This window comes from Nyctereutes procyonoides, unplaced genomic scaffold (assembly GCF_905146905.1).
Source record: "Nyctereutes procyonoides isolate TBG_1078 unplaced genomic scaffold, NYPRO_anot_genome, whole genome shotgun sequence".
In the NCBI taxonomy this organism is placed as follows: Eukaryota; Metazoa; Chordata; class Mammalia; order Carnivora; family Canidae; genus Nyctereutes; species Nyctereutes procyonoides.
Window position 1 is genome coordinate 59,825,408 of NW_026575146.1, and position 20,206 is coordinate 59,845,613.

The 20,206-nt window shown below is 34.8% G+C and overlaps 1 protein-coding gene across 3 annotated transcripts in view; it reads left to right on the forward strand.

Annotated features, from left to right (window-relative positions):
• Window positions 1-20,206, forward strand: part of JAK2 (Janus kinase 2) — a 232,680-nt gene that overhangs the window by 160,273 nt on the left and 52,201 nt on the right. For all 3 annotated transcript variants that reach the window (XM_055309969.1, XM_055309968.1, XM_055309967.1), the window contains exons 3-4: window positions 5,877-6,150; window positions 14,710-14,833. In XM_055309969.1, the coding sequence (XP_055165944.1) occupies window positions 5,925-6,150; window positions 14,710-14,833 (350 nt within the window). In that variant the 5' untranslated portion in view covers window positions 5,877-5,924. The remainder of the gene's footprint in view (window positions 1-5,876; window positions 6,151-14,709; window positions 14,834-20,206) is intronic.

Sequence of the window (20,206 nt, forward strand, 5' to 3'; positions counted from 1 at the left end):
CTCTCTCTTAATCTAGGAAACCGAGAATTTGTCTTGAATTTGTCTTCCAAATTATTTGATCTCTTCAGTTGTATTCTGTGTTTTCATGAATTGTTCTTATTATTTTGTAGTTCTTTACTTTTTAATGATCCTCTAATGATGCTTTATGTTTTCAAAATATTCTGAATCTCTCTGAGGATGCCAAGGAGAATTTTTAAAAACACTCTCTTTCCTGTATTATCTTTGTTTCTTCTGGAGTTAGCTGTTTTGCTGATCATTTTTGCCCTCTTTTATGCTTTCTTCCTTTACCCCCAATATATGATGATCCTTTATTATCATGACATATTTATGCTTTTTGTATGTGTTTGCATGTTTGCAGACAACTATTTTTAATGCTTGTTAATGCCTTATTCTGTGTATTTTATTTTATTATTACTTTTTATTTTTATTTTAAAAGATTTTTATTTATTCATGAGAGACACAGGCAGAGGGAGAAGCAGGCTCCTCACTGGGAGCCCGATGCAGGACTTGATCCCCGGACTGGGATCATGCACTGAGCCACCCAGGCATCCCTCTGTGTGTATTTTAGAGTTTTTTTATTTCTTCCATTCTGCTGTCTGTCATCTGTTCCTGTCTACGTTTTATTTTTCGTCAGTTCTTTGAAGTTTCTGATTTTGCTGATAGCAGTTTCTTACTTTTCCAAGCCCTGACTTTATTCACATATACTTTTTATTTTACTCTTTTCTATCCTTTTAACTTTTGTCCTCTCTTTTTCATATATTATGAATTTCACTGTACATTTTTAATATGCTTTTAAACAATTGTTAATTGTCTCAAAGAATTTAAGGAAAGAAAAATAGAATGTTATAGTTACCTACATATTTACTATTTTTTGAGTTCTTCATTCCATTCTACAAATCTGATTTGCATCTGTAATCCAGAGAATTGTTTTGTTTTGTTTTGTTTTTTAGCATGTCTTAAAGTTTTTTTTTTTTGTGAGGTCTTTTCTCTCAGCATCTATTTATCTTAAAATGCATTTGTTTAGCCTGAATTTTAAATCTTTTTTTAAATTTTTATTTATTTATGATAGTCACAGAGAGAGAGAGAGAGAGAGAGAGAGAGGCAGAGACATAGGCAGAGGGAGAAGCAGGCTCCATGCACCGGGAGCCCGATGTGGGACTCGATCCCGGGTCTCCAGGATCGCGCCCTGGGCCAAAGGCAGGCGCTAAACCACTGCGCCACCCAGGGATCCCCTGTTTAGCCTGAATTTTAAAGGGTATTTTTGTGGACTATAGAATTTTAGGGATAAACAGCTCCTTTTCTTTCCCAGCAGCCTATTTTAGTCTTCCAGCCTCCATTATATCTGAAGAGATGTCAGTTGTTAAGTCTTATCTTGGCTCTCCTGTATGTATGTGGCTACCTTTAAGATTTTCACTTTGATTTTTACTAATTTGATTATGATATGACTAGCTATGGATTTTTATGAATTGGGGCTACACAAACTATTTGTATTCGTGGTTTGAAGTTCTCAAATTTAGAAAAAATTTAGTGAATATTTTTCCAAATATTTCTTCTGTCTTGTTCACATGTGTAAGATTGCCCAATATTGTAGCGGTCATATGGTTTCTATGTCTTCATCCATTTATCTTTTAATGTAGATTCTTTTACATGTATATTATATAAACATATTTTATAAAATTCCAATTGAGTTTGCTATCAGTCCATTTCTACATATTTTATCTCTTGACTCTACATCACATGTTTCTTTTATATTAAGTTTCAGTTGGTTGTTGTGTCTTGTGGATATCTTGTATAAACTCTGGATAGTGTGGATTTTAGTCTTTCTTCAAAGTGTAGAGTTTGTTCTAGCAGGTGGTTCACCTTGATATCCTGTGAAGGCTTGGTGTTAGGCTTTGTTAGAACTATCTAATCCAGTTTGCCCTTCTTTTTGATATGTGGCTCTTATTCCTCAAATCTATCTTTTCTGGAGTTGCAGTGAAAAGCCTGAGGTATTTACCACTTCCTTCTGCACCCAAACTGATTCTCCAGGACCAGGTAGCTAATGAAATCTCTTCTTATATCTTTTAGATTTCCAGGTAAGCCTCTCCCTGGACTTTTTAGATTTTCATTCTATGCATGGGAGTTCAAGAGTCAGCCTCTTAATTCTCGCTTTTTTCCCCAGGAGTCTGCCTTCAATTTCTATCTGTTTAGCATCTCCAAAGTTTTTTCCTTGATTCTTCCAGCCAGTAAGACTACAGTTTTTTAAATAAGAGCTCTGTCCTCTTTTCCAGTAATCACTTGGGCACTACAGAGACTTTTTAGTTTCCTCAGAATAAAAGATGGATAAATGTGGACTTCATTCAAAAATGTGTAAAGCAGCAGTCTTTATTCTCCTTCCATTTTATTATCAAAGGGCAGAGTCTTCATTAAGTGTTTTTCCTTCTGTCAAGGGTCACATCTCCTCCAGTTGCTGTCTGCTTTTGTTTACTTGCCAAGGTCTTCAGTGTTTTTTAGGATAGTTTGTTCTGGAGTTTGTAATTGTTATTGTATGGGTTTGTATAGGATATCAAAAGCATCCAGATCAGGAAGGAGTAAATGTGTGTGTACACACACACACACACACACACACACACACACGAATATTATTCAGCCTTTAAAAAGGAATACATATTATTTGCAACAGCATGGAAAAACCTCAGGGGCAAGTGAAACAGTTGGAATGATAAATATTGTATGGTACCACTTACATTTGCAATTAAAAAAAAAACTAACTCTAAAACAGATGGTAGAAAAGTCTTGCTGGGGGCTGGGATTTGGGGGAAATTGATTAAAGGCTACAGATTTCTTGCTTGTAAGGTAGATAAGTTTTGAAGATCTAATATAATATGATGACTATGGTTGTGAACAATATATTGTATAATTGATATTTTCTAAGAGAATAGAAGTTAAACGTCCTCATGGGGGAAAAAAGTAGTTTCGGGAAGTGACGGAAGTGCTGACTCAATGATGGGTAATCATTTCACAATGTGAACAATGTATATCATCATGTTGTATATACTCTAAGTATCTTACAGTTTTGTCAACTGTATCTCAATATAATGGTAAAATTTTTTTTCAAATAAAGGCTACAACTTAAAAATCACTAAGGCCTCACTGAAAGATCTTCTAAAAGACACATTTCAGCAGAAAAAAGTTCAGAAGGAAAGCTAGGATCGACAACAAATTGACGAAATTTTTGCAGATTTGCCCCTTAATGGCTAAGAGTTCATTTTACATGACTTCCTATAATTGAGTAAAAAAGAGTGTGATAATTACAAGAAATTTTTAAAAATTTTGTATTTTTGAAAACAAATTTCAGTTATTTAAATTTCTGTATTCAGTTGCAGGCGAACTTTAAAAATCTTGTGGTTTTGGGCAGCCCTGGTGGCCCAGCGGTTTGGTGCTGCCTTCGGCCCAGGGCATGATCCTGGAGACCCGGGATCGAGTCCCATGTTGGGCTCCCTGCGTGGAGCCTGCATCTCTCTCTGCCTGTGTCTCTGCCTCTTTCTCTCTCTGTGTCTGTCATGAATAAAAATAAAAATTAAAGTTAAAAAAAAATCTTGTGGTTTTAACAACTGCCTGTTTCTTGTTTCTCTACTCACTGGAAGTCCCCTGTTATATGAAGAACTAAATATTAACTCTAGTATTTTTTCTAGTATAGTAAGGTCCTTGAAGTTAGATACAGCTGAATTTCACCTTGCACTTCACTTAATCATCGTTTTTTCCCCCTTTAATGTCTGTACTTGGTATAGTGCTTGGCACTCGGTAATTGCTGTATGTGTGTACTTGCTATTATTTTCTGCTTTTCCCTTTATATGACTCTGCTCATGATATAAATGACTACATCTATGGGAAAGCTTGTCAGATTTTTAGGTCTTTCAAATGTCAATCTCATGTTTTAGATGCTAGCTAGATTCTGGTGAATTGCCCTACTTCCATTTCTGAACAAAAATGTGTAAAGCAGCAGTCCTTATTCTTCTTCTGTTTCATTGTCAAAGGGCAGAGTCTTCATTTCCTTATTTCCATTAATGGTATTATAGATCTCTCAAACCTGGAATCCTCCCACCATCTTTTATTTCTGGCTTTAAAAACATTTTTTAAAAATTTGAATGTAGTTGACGCAGTGTTGCATTAGTATCAGGTGTACAGCATAGTGATTTAGCATCTCTTATACCTTATGCTGTGCTCATCACAAGTCTGACCATCAACACTATTATACTATTGTACACTATCACAACATCATTGACTATATTCCCTGTGCTATGCCTTTTATTCTTGTGACTTCTTCATCCCATAACTGGACTCCCAGCTTCTCTGTATTCTGTTAGTTACCAGATTGCATGAATTCTTGCTGTTATATTACCATTCGTCATTCAACTGTTGTGGTTTCAGTTCAGGATCTTACTACTACCTAGACTATGGTAGTAGCTTTCTAACTGGTTTCATTTCAACTTCTTAATTCATCATTGACTGTAAGATAAAGTTTAAATTCTTTGATCTGATTTATTTTTAAGCTCCATGCCCAATGTGGGGCTTGAACTCACGACCCTGAGATTAAAAGTTGCATGTTCTACTGACTGAGCCAGTTGGATGCCCCTTAAATTCTTTGACCTGACATTCAGACTATTCTTAATACTATACTGTAGCAATTAGGATTACATTGATTTACAAATAATATGTTTGGTGGTAGATAGATGATTCTGGATATTGATTCAGATGCTTAAGTTTGCCAGGTGTTTTATTCTTTTCACATTTCCTTCCTGGTTGCTTCATGGTTTGTTTGTTTGTTTATTTATTTATAGATTTTATTTATTCATTAGAGAGAGAGAGAGAGAGGGAGGGAGGCAGAGACACAGGTAGAGGGAGAAGCAGGCTCCACGCAGGGAGCCCGATGTGGGTCCCGATCACAGGACCCCAGGATCACGCCCTGGGCCGAAGGCAGGCTCCAAACCACTGAGCCACCCAGTGATCCCTGCTTCATGGTTTTAAAGTAACTGCCCTACCCGGTATTTATGTTTAGAGGCAGGTAAGAAGAAAGTGAAGGGGGAAAAGCAAAAAGGAAGCCAAGTCAGCTTCCTTTTAAGGACTGTTCCTGGAAGGTACCATCCAGCAACTTCCTCTTAAATGTCATTTGTTGAAACTGGTTCAGGTGGTTATGCATCTGTGGGGAAATAACAGTTCTTTAGGGGTATGTTGCTCTCCCCGACAAAATTGGGCCCTATCAAGCAAGAAGGAAAAATGTATTTTTAGTATGTAATTTCAGTCTTACCACAAATATCTGTATTTTTAATCATTTCCTAAATGGTATAACTTCTCAAATATTGTACTTCAGCCCAATAAATTAGAGTAGATCTTTTACCTTCCTACTTCTCAGCACAGTTTTACTCTCCTGGAATGTTGTTCGTCTTTCATTCACATAAATCCAGTCTGTTGTACAGAATCAGTTTTAAATATGACCTCCTCTAATAAAACTCATCAATTTAAACCCAGTTTGAAATGTTATTACCCCCTCCAGATACCAATAAGCAGTTGTCATAGTAATTCATTTATTGAGAATTTATGTTACCCCGGATCTCTTACCCTATTGCCTGTTACTGATTTTGTTTATTTTGTTAATATTCCATATTTGTATTGTGTTTCCTCAGGTTGTAAGGTTCAGTTTTATGGTCCTTGTCCACAGGAAGCTTATAATCTCAGTATCTCTCACTGTGCTTTCTATATAGCAGTACATGATATTTACTCAATTAATGAATTTTAACAAAGTCACTGCTTTCAGTGAAGCCTTTTTTTGTATAGGAGGTGATACCTTATCATATCAGTATCACTTTCTTTTGTAACTTACTGTTTTTTCCTAACAGGCAAATGTTCTGAAAAAACAAACAAACAAACAAACAAACAACCTCCGCATGGGAATGGCTTGCCTTACAATGACAGAAATGGAAGGAACATCCGAATCTCCTATACATCAGAATGGTGATATTCCTGGAAATGCTAATTCTGTGAAGCAAATAGACCCACTCCTACAGGTGTATCTTTATCATTCTCTTGAGAAAGCTGAAGAAGAATATCTGAAGTTTCCAACTGGGGAGTATGTTGCAGAAGAAATTTGTGTTGCTGCTTCTAAAGCTTGTGGTAAATATTTTAAAAAATCTTATTTTCTCCTTGTTAATAGGTCATCACTTCAATTATGCTACTCTAATACAATGTACATTTGTAATGTATTTTTTATTTTTAAAAAATATGTATGTGGCAGTTTGCTTTCAAAGGAAGAGCTACCAGAGCTTGGAGAGGTGCTTTCTGCCTGGTGCTGCTTCACATTGAGGGCTCTGCTGGGGCCCTGCAGGCACTGAGCTCCTTGGTTGCTCTGGGTGCAGCTCTCTCAGTCCTTGGTGCAACAGCTGCCCCGCCAGAGGCTGCAGGCAGCAAACTTTGATGGAGTGTGTTGTTTCCAGCAGGGGAGAATACACAGTTCCAGGGTGCATGGCTGCCTCCACCTAGATTTCAAAGGATGGAGCCTCCCAAAACCATAGGGGCTAGGCAGCTGAGAGCCCTGGGGCCCACCTCTGGTAAAGCTACAAGGACGAAACATTTTGCCAGTGTGTCTTATAGGCAAGACCTCTGCCTCAGTGGGCCTGGAAAACAGATTGTCCTGTCATAGAAGATCATTCTTGAGCCTTGGGTCTGATGGAATTTGCCCTGTTGAGTTTTAGACTTGCTTGGGACCTGTCAGTCCTTTTTTTCTGCTCTTTTGGAGTGGAAATGTCTGTCTTATGCCTGTCCTACCATTGTATTTTGGAAGCATTTAACTTGTTCGATTTCACAGATTCACAGCTGGAATGGTTTGCTTCCGGATGAATGGTACCTTGAGTCTCACCCAAATATGATTTAGTTGCTATTCAGATGAATCTTTTGAACTTCAGACTTTTGAATTGATGGCTGGAATGAGTTAGGATTTTGGGGGCTTTTGGGATGGAGTGAAAAATATCTGAATTTTGGGGTTCCAAGGGCAAAAATTTTTGTTTTTTTATTTTTTTTAAAGATTTTATTTATTTATTCATGAGAGACACACAGAGAGAAAGGCAGAGAGAGAAGCAGGCTCCATGCAGGGAGCTCGATGTGGAACTCGATTCCAGGTCTCCAGGATCACGCCCTGGGCCAAAGGCAGGCACTTAACCACTGAGCCACCCAGGCGTCCCAAAATTTTTTGTTTTTATTGTTAAGTCTTCACATCTACTTATCTTTATTCTCCAGTTTTTACTCTAGAAGTTATTTGGATTGCTTTTTCATAATTTCCATTTTCTCCTCATGTTCATGTTTTGCTCTGCCTTCTTTACAAAATGGAATATATTCTAGTACCTGATTTAACTTTCTTCATTGGTAATTCTATCATCTCTGTCATTTCTAGGTATCCTTCTACTGATTGATGTTTCTTCTGGTTATGGGTCATATTTTCCTGCTTTTTAAAATGCCTACATTTTTTTATTGGATGCTGGATATTGTAAATTTGTAATTTATAGTGTTACCTGCTGGATTTTGTTGTATTCTTTAAATAGTGATGGACTTTGTTCTGGCAGGTGGTTAGGTAATTGGTGGTTTACTTAGCTGCTTTTGAGATCATCTTCTCCTTTTTATTCTTCCTTTTGTTAAATAATTCAGTATTTCTAGTATATTCACAGAGTTGTGCAACTCTCATGTCATTTTTCAGCACCACTGGAAAGAAACCTCTTATCCATTAGAATAATTTTCCATTTGTTCCTCAGCTCCCCTAACAACAAATCTACTTATATCTTTAAGAATTTACATTTTTGGAACATTTCATGTAAGTGAAATTATTCCATGTGTGTTTTTTGTGACAAGGAGTTGAATTCCTGAGTCATATTGTAACTGTGCTTATTAATCTTTTGTTCTTAACCTAACTACCATAATATTTTCAGGGCATCTACATCCTTTTACATTTCCACCAGCAGTGTATGAAGGTCCCAATTTTTCTACATCCTGATCAACACTTGTTATTACCTTTTTGATAATAGACATACTAGTCGATGTAAAGTGGTATCTCTCATGTGTATTTTTTTGAAAAAGCTTTATTGATAAATGATTCACATATACATTTCATACTTTTAAAAAGTGCATTTCAGTGGTTTTTACTATTACCAGTCAATTTTAGAACATTTTTTCACACCAAAAGAAACTGTGTGCTTATTGACTATCACTCTCAAACCCCCTCATCCCTCTCCAGCATTAGGCATGCCCTAATATATGTTCTGTCTCAGTAAATTTGTCTGTCTAGATATTTCATATAATAGGGATATATAATATGTGGCCTTTTGTTGCTAGCTTGTAATTCCCACGCCCCTTTGAAATCTTTAGTAAAAGATGAAAGATTTATGTAATCTAAAGAGAAATGCTAGAGTATTCTACTTAAAATTTTTGTGAAGTTCATCCATATTTGTACCATCTATCAGTACTTAATTCTTTTATGGCTGAATAGTTTGCTATTGTATGGATAATGCCACATATTGTTTAACCATTGATCAGTTGATGGACATTTTAACTGTTTCAGCCTTTGCCTATCATGCATAATGTTCCTGTGAACATTGTGTACAATGTGGACAGATGATTTCATTTCTGTGTATATACCCAGGGGTGGAGTTGTGGGTCAAATGGTAACTCTTTGTGAGAAACTAACCAGACTGTTTTCCAAAGAGGCTGGCTGCACCATTTTACATTCATACCAGTAGTGTGTCAGGGTTCTGATTATTCCACATCCCTAATAACACTTGTTATTTTATTATCCATTCAAATGGGTATAAAATGGTATCTTTTTTAGTTTTGAATTTTTCCCCCGATTATCAATTCTTTTGAGTATCTTTGAACGCTTATTGGCAATTTGTGTGTCTTCTTTGGAGAAATATCTGTTCCTGTCCTTGTCTACTTTTTAAATTTTCTGTTGTTGTTACTGAATTGTTAATTGTATTTTCTAGATATGGATTTCTTACAAATATATGATTTGGAAATCTTTTCTCCCATTTTGTATTTTGGCTTTTCACTTTCTGGATCTGCTAGTGTCCTTTGAAGAAAGATTTTTAATTTTGATGAAACCTCGTTTATTTTTGTTTTTGTGTCCTGAGAATCCTTTACCAAATCTTAGTTCATGAAAAATTGTCCTTGCAGTTTCTTCTAGGAGTTTTATGGTTTTAGTTTTGCTCCACTTTGAGTTCATTTTTGCAGCTGGTTTGAGGTATAAAGGTCCAGTGTCATTTTTAGCATGTGAATATCCCTGTGTTACTGACTTCTCCTACTTTGTGTTACTGACTTCACCTACTTTGTGTAGTGTTTATAAGTAAGGTTCATCTCTGTTGTACCATGTACTTAGTACATTGTTCTTTTGTGACTGAATGATACTCAGCTAAATAGTATCAAATACATGATACAACAGGGATGAAACATAAATATTATATGAAGTGTAAAGAGCTAGTAACAAATGAATATCTACGTGCACATCCCTGCACCCTTTGATGAAGAGGCAATGATTTCCCCACTCACTAGTCTCAGAACCCTTGTGAAAGTATCATTTGGCCATAAATGAGTGAATTTATTTCTGGATTTTCAGTTGTTTATCATTGGTCTATATGTCTTAATGCCAGTACCATACTCTTTGTATCACTATAGATAGCTGTGTCATGAGTTTATGTAATCAGAAAGTGTTAGTTTTCCAACTCGTTCTTTTTCAAGATTGTTGTATTTTGTTAAGTCTCTTTTATTAGATTTTGTGTTATAGTTTTTGTATTGTTCTTTTAGGGTTACCCTAGATATCACAGTGTATACTTTTGACTTACCACAATCTTAAGCTAGTATGTTAAAATTTTCTAAACAATTCAAGAACTTGACAGAACTTTAATTCCATTTTCCTCTCTTCATTTTTGGTGTTATTGTTATCATATTGTTTTACTTCTATAGATATCATTAACCCCACAAGGCACTTATATTACTGTTGCTTTAAATAGTCATTAGTGTTTATAATTACCCTTTTCCTTGTTCTTCATTTTTTCCTGTACTTCATGCTTCCATTTGTCATGATTTTCCTTCAGCCTAAAGAACTCCTTTTAATATTTCTGCATTGCAGACCTGCTGGTGACAGATACCTTCTTCAGCTTTTATTTATCTGAAAATGTCTTTTCTTTTTACTTTCTTTTTTGAATATTACAGGGTATAGAATTCTTGGCAGGCTTTCTTTCCCTTTGATTCAATGCTTTTAAGATGTCATATTCATTCTTTGTCCTTGACTTCATGATTTTTGTTGAAAAGCTACCTATGAGTCTTTTACTCCTCCTTTGAAGGTAATAATGTTTCTATGCTCTGGTTACTTTTAAGATTTTCCTTTCTGTTGTTCATCTGAAGCAGTTTGATTTTGGTGTACCTCTGTGTTATTTTGTTTGTCTTTACTTTGGTTCCAGCTCTCCATCTTGCTGAATTTGTAGGTTAATGACTGTTGCTTTGGAAAATTCTTGGCCATTCTTTCTTCAGTTACATGTAAATTAGATCTGATTAACATGTCTTAAATGCCTTTTATACTATCTTCAGTTCTTTCCATTCTGTTTTGTTTGTTTTTCTGTGCTTCAATTTGGGTATTTTTTTGTTGACTTGTTTTGGTGTTAACCAATCCTATCTTCTATAGTATGTAATATGCTGTGAAATCCATCTCTTGGTCCATGTTTTAGTACTATCTGGGAGGTTGTTAGAAATGCAGTATCTCAGGCCTCATCCCAGAATCAGTGAATAAGAAACTTTCTTTTTCAACAAAACTATGCTTTTCAAACTTTTCAACAAAAACTCTGGAAGCCAAAAGACAGTCTCCATCCAGATTGTTATAATTATGAATGTTAAATTTTGAAAAATACTGATCTAGCTCATTCTAGCTCAGGGGAACAAAAAAAAAAGCTACTTATATAGTTTATGACACCCAGTTAGGATATACTCTTGGGATCTTTACAGTTGAACCAACATTATATGCCATATAATGGCACTATAAATCTTATATAGTTTATGACACCCAGTTAGGATATACTCTTGGGATCTTTACAGTTGAACCAACATTATATGCCATATAATGGCACTATAAATCTTATATAGTTTATGACACCCAGTTAGGATATACTCTTGGGATCTTTACAGTTGAACCAACATTATATGCCATATACTTTGCTAAGCATGTTATTCATATTATTGCATTTTATCTTTTCAAGGATAAAGTACTATGAACTCAGTTTTCTGTCCTTATTCTTTAGATGATGAAGTATAAACTTAGATTAAGTATCACAAGTTTACATAGCTAGTACATTTTATGAACTCTGCCTGCAATTACACAGAATAGCTAAATCCTTATGTGCTTTCAGTTTATGCATTGCCTCTTCAGAAGCCTTCACTGAAGTCTTTTTCCTTCATTTGACTCTCTTGATAAATTATTTTACCTCTGTTAAAACCAGAGCTGAATAGAAGTTAAAATGATGAAAATGGATTTTACTTAATAAACTATTGTAATAGGGAAGATATTCCAGTATAAAAGTGAGTTTGACTCTGAATACAGCCTGAACAGAGAGGGTTTTATAGCCAAGGAGAAAGATTGGCAGGAGCATTAGTGAATGGAATTACTAAGAGTAGACATCAAGGGATCCCTGGGTGGCTCAGTGGTTCAGTGCCTCCCTTTGGCCCAGGGCGTGATCCTGGAGTCCGGCATGGAGGCATGGAGCCTGCTTCTCCCTCTGCCTGTCTCTGCCTCTCTCTCTCTGTCATGAATAAATAATAAATAAAATCTTTTAAAAAAAAAAAAGAGTAGACATCAAAATCTGGGGGGATTCTGGATGAATTAATCTAAAATTATTTTTGCTGTTGGCAGGCCAAAGTGATCAGATGTTGTCGATAACAAGGGTGAGGAGTTTGATTAGATGTCAAAGATGGGGAACTCATGCTAAATGGACTTAGCAGGATTCTTGCTAAAACTTGCATCTACAAGGAAGAACATGTATGAGCCTTTTTGGGAAGGATTCAGAAGAGCCTTGCTAAAATTTGATCAAGCAAAGAATCTTTTTCATCTCTTTTTCATGGTCTTTACTTTTTTCCCTATGGTTTACTATCATTGCACATACCCTTTTGAATTGTAATTCCCCAGTGGCATCTCTGAGTCATCTGCTACAATTGTGAGATCCCTAAAGTTGGGCACTATTTTTATTTTTGTATTTCTTGTACTCTTATTGGGCTTAGAATAGGGACTGTTAATATTAGTGAAATGATGACTGTTCTTGCTCTAGAATGATACATAACTGAATCACAGTTATGATAGTGGCTTGGAAAAGAAGAAGCAAATTAAAATGCTTTTAACAAATGTAAGTAAAAATAATTTGGATTTAGTGTGTAGGGAAAGAAAGATTTAAAAATGACTGACGTTTCTGTTGGTCCTATTTTTTCAATGTAATATATATCTCAAATACAATGTCATTGCTTTTTCATCCTTTCTAAGACAACCCAATTAATATGAACTAAGAAAAATAAGTATTAATATCTAATGGCCATTTTGGAATAAGATATCATTGTGACTAAACATGACTATATAAGCACTTTCTTTTATTTGTTTGCAGGGCTGACTTAACCATTTTTCTTTTGGTGTGTATCCCTCTTTTCTGACTTTTTTGTACCAATTTTTATAGGTACATTCATTTTCCTATTTTGATACCTGTAATTAAGGTATGAAATCCAATTTGAAGAAATCATTATTCATCATTTAAAAACATTGTGATGATTCATCAGTATAAATTCACTTTTCCTGCTTTGTATGATTATGCTGTTGTTTGAAAATCATGACATTGTCTAATTAAAAAAAAAATCCTTATCCTTTTATGCTAAGAATAATGGTTCCATATACAGTTTCATTTGGATAGTTACATTTAAACTAAATGCTACTTTTTTGCTAAAATTCTTTTCCCAGTATTTTCTCTTCCCCAGGTTATCTCATATCAGATCTATTATGGCCCTTTCCTGGGCATTTTCATCTCCCACTCTGCCTCTTATATACCTAGAACACTGATTGTGTGAAGCATTTCGTGGATAGAGGAGAGGTGGTAGATGGATAAAAGGAGTACTACATGCACGGCACTGAGACATGAGATTACCATGCTACTTGATTGGATGATGTTATTCAGATTTTTAAGTTTAAAGCATTTTTTAAGTGCATAAATAGCCTAGATAAAATAATTCTCAGATAAAATAACTATTTCTCAAGTTATTTGAATGGCAGGCATTATTTCCTGTCAAGGTTATTTTAAAATTCAGAGATTGACAAACCATTATTCTCTATAGTTTCAAGGTGATTTACATAATGGACTCTGATTTTGGTATTGATAGTATCTTTTTTTTCTTTTTCTTTTTTGACATGAGGACTTACCATTTTTATTTAATGAATTCTTTCTTGAAAAGGTTTTTCTCTATTCTACTCTTAATCTTCCTTTTCCCTTTTTGTCCCATCCTAGTAGTTGTGGCAGTAATCTCTTGTCTGTCCTTTATGGTTTTTTCCATGATCATAAAAACATAGATGGAAACATAGTCCCCCTCCCTCCTATACACACAGTCATTAGGATTTTGAGGTTATTATTTTATAAAATGGAATCATATTGTATGCTTGTCTTTTTTTTTTAAGATTTTATTTATTTATTCATGAGACACATAGAGAGAGAGAGGCAAAGACACAGGCAGAGGGAGAAGCAGGCTCCATGCAGGGAGCTCTACACAGTACTCTATCCTGGGCCTCCAGGACCACGTCCTGGGCGGAAGGCACTGCTCAACTGCTGAGCCACCTGGGCTGCCTGCTTCTTGTCTTTATCATGAAAATATACATTGTGAAAATTCTATTCAAGCCACCTACTTTTGCACTAATTGTTTTTATTGAGTTTCCTAATATTCCACTCCATGGATTGTACTAGCATAATTTTTTCATATTTCTACATTTTCTTACTAATATACTATGCATTTTCTTACTACTATACTCTACTTTTAGGAGTACATTACTGGGTTAAAAGGTTGACGTTTCTAGCAATTATGTAATAGTTCCTTTTCACTACCATTTAATCAGCCCTAGATGTTGTCCCTCTTATTTTTGTTGGCTGAATAGTATAAAGTGATATCACATAATTTTAATTTGCATTTTCTTCAATACTAGCTATTACCATTCCTTCACATATTTATTATTATTCATTTATTGGTCTGTTGTGAATAACTTTTGTCCATTTTTGCCATTTTCACATTTATTTATTCATGAGAAACACAGAGACAGAGGCAGAGATAGGTGGAGGGAGAAGCAGGCTCCCTCCTGGGAACCTGATATTTGGGATTTGATCCTAGGACCCTGGGATCACAACCTCAGCCAAAGGCAGATGCTTAACCCACTGAGCCACCCCAGGGTCCCCAAAAAGTTGCATTTAAAAAAAATCTGCTTAAAAGAGTTCCAGCAATCATATTTTAAAATACAGGGAAAAAAGATTTAATTAAAAATTCAGTAGGAAGACACGTTGAACCAAAAGATGTCAACTGCTATTGCATTTGTGCTGATTTAGAGTTGTTATTTCAACATTACAAATTATGGATGTTAAATAAATGTACTTGTTACTATCTGTAATCATTTTTTTTCTACTTCTTTCTTAGGAATCACACCTGTGTATCATAGTATGTTTGCTTTAATGAGTGAAACAGAAAGGATCTGGTATCCACCCAACCATGTCTTCCATATTGATGAATCAACCAAGCACAATGTACTCTACAGAATAAGGTACTTTCTCCAATAAAGTGACTCTTAGTGGTGAAAAAGCAAAGTGAGAGAAATTATCTCAAACATATTTTTAAGTTGCAAGGTACTTAATAATAGAAACCAAACTTCATTTAAGACATTGTGTCCACCAGAGGAAGTGTTTTTTACATGTTTTTTCACTAGGATACTAGCTTTTCTGGTGGGATGCTACTTAACCACTTTATGATTATAATTAAATTTAAAAATGATGAGAATGGCCTCTACAGACTGACAAAATCCTAAATGTTTGGAATATTTTTAGTTTCCCAGGAAATTCAGTGTTTTGTGCAATAAAATGTAATCTAACATCTCTCTTTTTTTTTAGTTTCAGATGTAGTTTTCAGTAATTCATCAGTTGCATATAATACCCAGTGCTCATCACATCTCTTTTTAATCATTTTTTTAGAGTTAAAGTAAAAGAAATGATTTTGTCAGTATTTATTCACAGCCTCAAATTATTAGTTAATTTCACAATTTATGGAAATATGTAATACCAATTTAGAGAAATCCAGTGTAACTCTTCCATTCAAAAAGATTAAATAAAGAAATAAGTTTGATCTGTGGCTCTTATGAAATAGTTTCATTCCATGCAGTCAGTGTTGCATAGTAAAAAATAAACACATGGACTCATTCATGATCTTAAAAAGGAAAGAAAAGGAATCCTTAAAAAACTAAGACTCAGGAGAAACATCCTTATATCATAAAGGGTAGTTACCAAAAGCAGGTAGTAAATAATATTCTCAAATGGTAAGATGTTAGCAGCAATCTCTGTAAAATAAAAAGAGATAGAAAACGAAGATAACAACCACCACTGCTTCCATTTAGGATTTTAGTGGAGTAAATCCTACTGTATTTCTGAATACAGTAAGACAAGAAAAATAAACATTTAATAATTGAATACAAAGAAACAAAGTCATTATTTGAGATGGTATGATTATTAACTTAGAAAATGTAAACACATTTATTGGCATCAATAATAAGCATTCAGCAGAGTGTTTACAGTAATAGTGCTTTGCTGTAAAAGGCCGGTAGTAAATATTTTAGGCTATATTATCTCTGTTTTAACTATTCATCTCTATTATTATAGTGTGAAAGCCACCATAAATAATAAGCAAATGAATGGGCATGACTGTATTCCAGTAAAACTTTATTTATAAAAACTTAGAATGGACCAGAATGGGGCTCTGAGGCAGTTTGCTGACCTCTTCTCACGAGTTAAAAATTGTTTGTCTTCTCAAATTCATGAATTTCTCCTATTCTCAAATCAAGGACATGTAGGTTCATAGCTACATATAATCAAAAGTTCCAAGGAAAGTCTAATCAGAAACCATTCAAAAGAAGATTTTATATAATTAAAAAAAATACCACGTGCCTGTTGTTTAGAGAGTATTCTTCACTTTATTACATTTGTAGGGGTTATATCAAAACCACATAAAAGAGCAGTAATTACAAAACAGTGTGGAAGGGCTTATGATCTATGAAGATATTGTTTGTATGACACTAATAGAACAAAGGAAATGAAAGTTTTGTGTATTACTGAAATTAAGTTGATATTACTGATATTTTTTAAGTTGAAATGTCAATTGTCCTCTGGGAAACTCCTAAGAAAATAACTCAAAAATACAAGTGAAAGAAACAATATGAAACTTAATATTATACACTAGAAAGTATCTATTTAATAAAAAAGATCTTAGTAGTGGAGAAGTGGATGAACAAAAAAAGACAGAAGCCATACAGAAAACAAATAGCAAAATGATGGACCTAAGTATTACCTTAACAGTAATGTCTTAATGGTAAATGGACTAAATACTGATATAGTGTCAGAGATTAGAGGAATAGATTAATCTAATAGATTAGAGGAATAGAGACAACATAAGCTACATGTTGTCTCTAAGTGGCACACTTTAAGTTAAAAGATACAAGGTAAGCTGAAAGTCAAGGATTGAAAAAGATATAACACCCTCAGTAACCACAGGGGAGCTGCAGCAACTATATTAATATCAGACAAGATTGATGGGAAAGATATAATTATTACTAGAAACAAAGAAGGGACATTTTATAATGATAAAAGAGTTAATGAATCTGGAAAACATAATAATTGTTATAAATTAAATTTGATGACAGAGCTCCAAAATTCGTTAAGCCAACAACTGACAGAATTGAAAGGGAAAAGAGACAATTCCACAATAGTAGTTAGAGACTTCAATACATGACTTTCAGTAATGGATAGGACAACTAGACTAAATTCAGCAAGATAAAGAAAGTCTTAAACAACACTATAAACCGGCTATACATGCTTATATAGAGTACTCCACTCAGCAACAACAATCACATTCTTCTCAAGTGCACATGGCACATTCTCCAAGATAGACCACACGTTAGTCTACCAAATGAGTCTCAATAAATTTCAAAAGATTGGAATCATACAGAGTATGTTCCAATCATTAGAAATCATTAACAGAAGGAAAACTAGGAAATTCACTAATATGTGATAGTTAACACAATTTTAAATAACCACTTGGTCAAAGAAAAAATCACAAGGGAAAATAGAAAATACTTTGATACGACCAGAAATGAACTTATCAACTTATAGTATGCAGTTTAAACAGTAATTAGATGAGAATTCATAGCTATGCACACCTATATTAAAAAGGAAAAAGCTCTCAAATCAAGAGTATTCTACCTTAACAAAGTAGAAGAAAAGTAAGTAAAACTCAGAGCCAGGCAAAGGAAGGAAATAATAAAGATCAGAGTAGAAATACATGAAAAAGAGAAAGGAAAATAACAGAAAATCAGGGAATGAAAAGTTGGTTCTTTGAAAAGATAGACACTATTGATAAGTCTTTAGCTAAATTGATCAAGATAAAAAGAAGCTTAAATTACTAAAATCAGGAAGAGAGAACATTAATCACTGGGACATTACAGAAATAAAGATTAATAGGGAACAACTGAGTGATAACAGAATTACCTAACCAACATGAAGTGAACAAATGCCTAAAAACACCAAGGTATGGGAACTGCTAAAAGAAGAAACAAAGTCTGTAGGACCTCCCATAAGTGTAGACATTGAATTAATAAAAAAAAAATTTCCCCACAAAGAAAAGCCTAGGCCCAAGTGGCTTCAGTGGTAAATTCTATCAAACTTTTAAAGAAAAATTGGTAACAATTATTGACAAAAAATGAACACTTCCTAACTCATTCTGTGAGTTCAGTGTTACCCTAATACCAAATCCAGGCAGACATCCAGAAGAAATGAAAAGTATAGGTCAGGTCAGTATCCCTTATGGAAACAGGTATAAAAGTCTTCAAAATACTAGCAAACCAAATCCAGCAACATGTAAAAAAGATTAAATACCATGACCAGGTAGGATTTGTTCTAAGAAATACAAAGTTGCTTTAACATCCCCAAATCAATCACTATAAGGCACCATATCAGTTAAATAAAGGGCCAAAACATGATCATCTCAGTAGACATAGAAAAAAAAAATTCGACACAATCCAACACCCTATTATGATAAAAATACTCAAAACAATCAAAATGGAAAGGAACTTCCTCAGTTTCTTAAGGTACTTCTACAAAAAAAACAAAACAAAACAAAACAAAAAAAAAAACCCAAAGCTAACATTATCCATGATGGTGAAAGACTGTTTTCTCCCAGGGATCAGGAACATTTGTTCTCTTTCTCTCTCTCTCAAATAAATCTTTAAAAAAATTCTAAGGAATAAATAAACTACTATAATTAAATAAATGAGCTCAGTCAGTTGCAGGACAGAAGATCAGTACACTAGCAGTATATAATGCAAATGTGAAATTAAGAAAACAATTCCATTAACAATAGCATTTAAAGAAGTACTTAGAAATGAGCCTCAAAAAAGTGCAGAACCTTTGCTTTTGAGAAATGTAAGATATCATTGAAAGAATTTAAAGAACCACTTACCTAATGGAAAGATAACTCATGTTTATGGATCAGAAGACTTAATATTGTTTAATGGAAATACTTCTCACGTTGATCTGTGTTCAGTACAGTCTCTCTTGATATCCTAATGGTCTTTACTGCAGAAATTTACAAGTTAGTGGTAAAATCTGTTTAAAAATCAGAGGGACTTGAAATAGTCAAAACAGTCTTGAAAAAGAAGAAGTTTGGGGGAATTCCTGGGTGGCTCAGAGGTCTGGCGTCTGCCTTAGGCCCAGGGCGTGATCCAGGAGTCCCGGGATCGAGTACTGCATCAGGTTCCCGGGATGGAGCCGCCTTCTCCCTCCTCCTGTGTCTCTGCCCACCACCCCCCCTCTGTTTATCACAAATAAGTAAATAAATCTTTATTTTTTTTTTTAAGATTTTATTTATTCACGACAGACACAGAGAGAGAGAGAGAGAGAGAGAGGCAGAGACACAGGCAGAGGGAGAAGCAGACTCCACGCAGAGAGCCCGACGTGGGACTCGATCCTGGGTCTCCAGGATCAGGCCCTGGGCTGAGGGCGGCACTAAACCGCTGTGCCACCGGGGCTTCCCGTAAATAAATCTTAAAAAAAAAAAAAAAAGTTTGGAAGATTTATACTTCCTAATTTCAAAACTTACTCCACAGCTATAGTAATTAAGGCAGTGTGGTACTGGCTTACAGACAGGTACATAGGTTACTAGAATAGAACTAAGAGTACAAAAATAATCCCTGATATTATGGTGATTGATATTTGACAGGAGTGTTAAGACAGTTCATGGGGAGGAGTGTTTTTTTCAACAAATGCTGCTGGGACAACTGAATATCCACAGTATGGTCATGAAGTTAGATCACTAACTCACACTATATATAAAACATTTACTTAAAATGAATCATAGATCTAAATATAAGAGCTGGAACTGTAAAACTTTTTTTTTTCAAACTTTTTATTTTATTTTATTTTATTTTTTAATAATTATTTTTTATTGGTGTTCAATTTACCAAAATATAGAGTAACACCCAGTGCTCATCCCGTCAAGTGCCCCCCTCAGTGCCCGTCACCCATTCACCCCCACCCCCCGCCCTCCTCCCCTTCCATCACCCCTAGTTCGTTTCCCAGAGTTAGGAGTCTTCCATGTTCTGTCTCCCTTTCTGATATTTCCCACACATTTCTTCTCCCTTCCCTTATATTCCCTTTCACTATTATTTATATTCCCCCAAATGAATGAGAACATACACTGTTTGTCCTTCTCCGATTGACTTACTTCACTCAGCATAATACCTTCCAGTTCCATGCACATTGAAGCAAATGGTGGGTATTTGTCGTTTCTAATGGCTGAGTAATATTCCATTGTATACATAAACCACATCTTCTTTATCCATTCATCTTTCGATGGACACCGAAGCTCCTTCCACAGT